The sequence below is a fragment of the Austrofundulus limnaeus genome, unplaced genomic scaffold (genome assembly GCF_001266775.1).
Source record: "Austrofundulus limnaeus strain Quisiro unplaced genomic scaffold, Austrofundulus_limnaeus-1.0 Scaffold17, whole genome shotgun sequence".
Lineage (NCBI taxonomy): Eukaryota > Metazoa > Chordata > Actinopteri > Cyprinodontiformes > Rivulidae > Austrofundulus > Austrofundulus limnaeus.
Window position 1 is genome coordinate 963,270 of NW_013952419.1, and position 5,980 is coordinate 969,249.

At 38.1% G+C, this 5,980-nt stretch overlaps 1 protein-coding gene across 3 annotated transcripts in view; it reads left to right on the plus strand.

The window, feature by feature from the left end:
* Positions 1-143: 143 nt before the first annotated feature.
* LOC106514083 (transcriptional coactivator YAP1) overlaps positions 144-5,980 on the plus strand; it is a 14,573-nt gene continuing 8,736 nt past the window's right edge. The window contains exons 1-3 of one of the 3 annotated variants that reach the window (XM_014003181.1): positions 144-407; positions 671-943; positions 5,388-5,590. In XM_014003181.1, the coding sequence (XP_013858635.1) occupies positions 734-943; positions 5,388-5,590 (413 nt within the window). In that variant the 5' untranslated portion in view covers positions 144-407; positions 671-733. The remainder of the gene's footprint in view (positions 408-670; positions 944-5,387; positions 5,591-5,980) is intronic. The other 2 variants (XM_014003179.1, XM_014003180.1) reach the window with 2 other exon arrangements.

Genomic DNA, 5,980 nt, shown 5'->3' on the forward strand with positions numbered 1-5,980 from the left:
AGGGTTTTCCGCTACATGCAAACCATTAAAGTTTATTTTTTCAGTGGTAGTTTACTTATCTGTCCTGAGCGTGATTTTTTATTATTTTTTTTTCCCTGAGACTGCGGCAGCTTTAAACCCCGCACACAACCCCGCCCCTCGGCGCACTATCACATGAATCTGGACTGGAGGCTGGATGGGGGAGAAAAGTTTACAAGTCTTGTCGGTGAGCAGTTTCTCATGTGCGCGTGCTGCTGTCCCGCTCGCGCAAYCCGTCTGGTTCTTCTTCTTCTTCTTCGACGCTCGGCTCGACGTGGGAACGGTGTCGCGTTGAGTGTTTTCCCCAGCCCATATACGTCTTTTCTCCCCGCAGGAGAAGGAGTGAGAGGGGAGGAGGTGCTGGGGAGAAACGCTCTGGCTGCTTGAAGGTATGTGGGAGGCATGTTGTGCTCCGCCGAGATTGACTTTTGTCAGCTAGTTTGGCTTTAGTCGCCTTCTATCGACCTGTTTACCGGATGCTCGGTGATTTTTAGCCATTGAAGCCTCAAAACGGGCGGGCAGAAAAGTTTTACGTTGTTGTTGTTTGGGTGGGGGAAAGTTTTGGGGGGAGGAAAGTGTAAACAAAGTCCTACATGCACTAAGTTATCCAGTTCCCCACCCCTGTTTACACGGTTTAACTTTTTTTCGACAGATTTTGCTTCGACGCATAAAAAAAGAAAAAAAAAAAGAAAAAAAAAGACAACTTTTCGGCGACATGGACGCGCATCGCGGCGGAAGCGCGCCCCCGGCGGGGCAGCAGGTCGTGCACGTGCGCGGTGACTCGAAGTCGGAGCTGGAAGCCCTCTTCAGCGCCGTGATGAACCCCGGCAAGGCGGCCCGGCAGCCGCAGTCCCTGCCGATGAGGATGAGGAATCTGCCGGACTCCTTCTTCAAGCCGCCGGAGCCACGGGGTCACTCCAGACAAGTACTGCTACTTTATAGTTTTACTACATATGTGTATTTACTTATGTACTTGCATACTCCATTTGCAACTCCAACCTGCGTAAGCAGGGGCGCCTGCAGTGTTTCCCAAAGTTGGGGTCGGGACCCAAAGTGGGGTCCTTAAACATCAAGATGGGGTCCTGGAAAGATTTTCTGAATTAATTACATTTTTGCCTTAGTTGTTACAAAGGAGTGAGGTTAGTGTATTTAAAATGGATAAATGTTTACTATGCCCATGTTTAGTTGACCTGATACAAATGTTTATCATCCAAAAATGGGGGCGCAGGTCTCTGCTACTGTTATTTTGTGGGTCAAAAGCTGAAATGTTTGGGAACCACTGAACTTTGGTTCCCAAAGTTGGGCTTGGGACCCAATTATGGGTCATGAAGCACCTTGGATAATCTCCAGAAATCAATTTAAAGGGTAATAAAATAATTGCTGATGTAATATTTTCCCTATAATTATTACAAAAACACAAAATAAGTATAAATAAGTATTTATATTTGTGTACAAGCTGTTTAGATTGTCAAAAAGCCTGTTTTTAGGGTTATTAACGAAGTTCATGTACTCAGACCAGTAATATTTAGGGTCACAAGTTTTTGCCATGGATATTTTGTGGGTCAGAAGATCAAAAGTTTGGGAACCACTGCTCTGGAGAGTTTTTAAAGGGGGGCCATTGTTGAAGATGTCAAGATAGGTGGGGTTTTTTTTAAAAAAATTTATGTGCATCAACCAGGGTTCGACAAAACCTATTGCCCGACTGCCCGGGGCAGTTAAAACCCATATTCAGGCAGGTGGGTGTGTCCCGATGCCTGCCCCACCATGCAGTTAAACCATTTTTTTAATAGGGCCATCTATTCGAAATATTCTGAAAATAAATGAAGAAATATAACATTTTAAAACAGGTAAAAAGAGAATAAATCCTCAAATTGTCCCCCTCCCCTGTAGAAAAGTTACATCGTGCAGCGTCACGGGATCCTAACCTCTCCCTCCTTCCTGCTGCACGTCGCCCAGAGCGAGGCTTTAACAAAAGTGTTTTTTTTCACACCCGTGTTTTCTGAGAAAAATAAATGTTTTTTTATGTATTGTTACCCACAGAGATGAAAAAATATGTGGACGTTCGTTCAGTCATAAATCCATCTTGCTAATGTCGATTTCTGCTCTGATGATGAAGATGAGAACTCAGCAGCAGAGGGTCAATTCAGCAGGCAGAAGCTCATTGTATGGCAGGCCAATATAACATTTATTTGGCTTCACCGCACTTATATTCTAGTTATCTGAAATTGTTTTATGACTAAATTAGACATTAATTATTTAGGATAAAATAATAAAATGTTTTATTTTATTTTTTTAATTTACTTATTTTTTAAATTTGGAGATCTTTTCAGCTTGAGCTTATTTGTGTGTTGAAGTTGATTTTTAAAAATAAGGGCAAATACAAGATTTTTTTTACTTCACTCTGCACCCTTTTAATTCAGGGTATGATTTGCTTTGTTTTTTTAATGCTGTACATAGATGTTTTTTTTTATGAATGAAAGAAAGAAACAAATAAATAGACATCTCTTAATATATTTTGACAAGGCAAAATACCTATTTAAGATATCTCTAATTATATTCTGACTAGTATAAACAACAGTAGATTTATCATTAAGTTGTAGGGAGACTCCAGTTCAAGATATCTTAAATGTATCTTTAGATGTGAGAGGCTATATATGATTATTTTAATGGAAATTGTAGATTTTTTCATGTTCTGTAAATGATATTTAAAACAAAGTTGCTGCTGTTGATCATTCTGTTTTCATAAGCCCCGCCCCCAAGGCCAGTACTCTAGGGAAAACACTGGAAAGGTCTAAAAAAGTTTTTGAAGATGTTCTTGATAAWACAATTGACTGTTAATAACTCAGTCTAAAATGTTTGCATCTGATTAATCAGATGTCACTTGTTATATTATATACCTCTGTATAACCATGCTAATATTTTTGTAGTACAAATACGGTACACGTTTTTCTTTTATCAAAATTTAAACATTTTTGTTTCGGGCAGGTAACTTTTCATGTCGGCCAGATAACAGTTGTGTAAAAAAAAGTCTTGTCGAACCCTGGCATCAACTATAATAAAATGACTACTCAAAGTCTATCACAAAATTTATACTAAATGAGGGAAATCAGCAGGTTTATGTTTTGTTGCCAACAGTTAGTTATTTGTTTACATTTGATTATTGATGAGTACACTTCAAACAGCCTCATGTGCAATAGTTAGAGAGTCTGTAAAGTAATCCCTGGATGTAAACGGTGTCAGAGAAAGCAAAATGTTTTTCTAGTCTTATTCTGAAAAGAGACGGCAACTAAAAGCTGTGAAGACGAGTCAACAGAAGTTTGTCAAAGTTGGGTTTAAGCTCTTATGTTAATGAGCTGTGTCGAGATATTCTGAACTCTAAACTGAATCTTTTCAGTGATTGAATCACCGAATTTGGTCATTAAGAAATGCAAGGAATATTTGCTACTTGTTAGTAAAACTGATGCATGATGTAGAAATTTATATCCACCCATTTAAATAGTAGAATTTAAAATCAAAACGTTGAAAAGTCACTTTTTTAAGCTATTATGGTGTTAAAGAGATTAACTGCATTCAAGTGTCAGGCAAAAATAATTCCCCCCATATAGGACTCATAACTGTCTTTAAAAATTTGTTTTATGACAATATGAATGTGACTAATTTTTTTTTAATCAAATCCAACCCTGGTAACTTTCATATGTAGTACAAAGTAGGAGACATATCAGATCTTTTCCACTCTGAACAATCATGAAGTATTTCTTTGAACTCTTACATAATTCGAGCAGGAGTATGTAAATCAATCCAAATATTGGTATTGATACTAATAATATGCAGTATAATGTATGAAACTCCACCTCTAATTCTGCAGAATAGGAGTCCAYTCATTAAGCCATTCCAGAATCACAATTCTGTGCTGGAATAGGCAAGAAGTTGCAAGATCAAATGTAAACATTAGAAGAAAAAAGCATGGCAGATAGTAAATGTGTCGACTCTACTTGTACAATGGTACCCACATGCTAACGTGTAGCATCCTGCAGTGTGGATGGAGTCATCGCAGRTGTGACATCAGGCATAAAACAGAGTAAAAGGGGACAAATTAAAATAAAATGTCATTGGTGTGAAAGAATGTTAGTTTATAATGAACCCCGACATGTTGCACGACTCTGCTGGAGTTTGTCACAGTTTTCTGTGTTAATAAGCTAATGTATCAGTCCAACAGGCCTTCAGTAAAACTCTGAAGCTGATCAGGCGGACTGATACATTTGCACCACCGGCACAAACGGTTTATCTGTGCTCTGCACACATTCATTTATGTAGCAACACTATTGTGTTTTGCTTGAGAAAATGATGACAAATAGTGTTGTGCAAAAGCATAGAGAATTAATATTAGCTAATGTGGCTTTCTTTCATACCAGTATGACCTTTCTTGAGAAGGAGATATTTTATGATAACCCCTAACCCTGTTTCTGATGAGCTTTTATTATTTTTATAATATTTTTTCTGCACTGGGTTAGCAGCTGTATATATGGTTTTCTTGCTGAGAAATCTTCAGCTGTGTCACCGACTGATAAAGCCAGAGCTCAATCATCCAGAGCTTAGGAGTTATCAGGTTTTTGTGTTGCATTTACATAAATGTTTTTTAATATACTTTATATTCACACTTTTTACAGCAGCCAGCTGTGGGAAAGTCTTAAATATGATCAGAAAGTTTTTTACAGACCCTAAACAATTATTGTAACATCTGCCTCTGTTYGTTTGGCTTCAGAGTTGCATGTCAGGACTGTTGTGTTTTATGGCATTTCACTTATTATTTTAGCCTCTAAATTGCCTGAAAATTAAACTAACAGAACTTAAAGTTGTGATAGTTAAGATAATAATTTACTTCCACTTCCACAAGGCAAAGGCAGGCGATTGTGTATATGTTTGTGTGAGTCTGTTTATCAAAATGTCTCATGAAACATTGGACAGATATTAATCAGATCCTTCAAGTAATAATCATTGGCTGTACATCTACAACTGATTAATGTTTGGAGCCAATCCAATTCAAGAAGGCCGTCACAGGCAGGAAACACAAACTTTGGTATAATGTGTTTAAAATTTTACAGACATTGAGTGAGAGTCATCCCCAACACATACTCTGCATGAGATCACACGTTAGTTTTAGTCTAACATTTTACCACAGATAAAGGTGATATGACCTTTAACTTATTTCTCAAAAATCCTGACATCAGAATCATCAGCATCAATCATAGCTTTTCCTCTATTTGTCTTTTCACCTCCTTTTTTCTTCTTTTGTTCTGCTGGTTTCTGTGTTTCCGACCGCCGTTCGTTACTCCATCACAGAGTTGTTGACCCTGCTTGTTTCCCGTCAGGCCAGTTCAGACGGAGGCGTGTGCGGCTCCCTCGCTCCTCATCACGTGCGCGCTCATTCCTCCCCGGCCTCCCTCCCCGTCAACTCCCTCTCCGCTCAGGCAGCTGCAGATGTAGCCACCTCACCAATATTACCTGATGATGTGCCACTCCCAGATGGTTGGGAAATGGCCAAAACGCCTACTGGCCAACGGTACTTCATCAAGTAAGGTCCTTTTTGTTTGTTTTTTCTTTGCAGTTTATCATTGTGTTGCATCTGTTGCTCTGCAGGTTTTTTTTAATTCAGGCTCATTGATATAAAAAATACATTTTGAGTAATTTTTTGCACCTTTTCAAATATTTGATTATTCAATTAGTGATTCCTTTAAATTATATTTGGTCACTAGGTTTTATTTTAATTTAAATTCTTATTGTAACTTTTTTTATTATTATTTTGACATTATTATTTTTGTTTACCAATAGAAAAATGTATTAAAAAATTAGATCCAATAGTGCTTATGCAGCTATAACTGGCAGGGTTCCTGCGGATCCTTAAAAAGTCTTAAAAGGCATTGAATTCATCAATACAAAAATAAGGTCTTAATTAGCCTTAAAG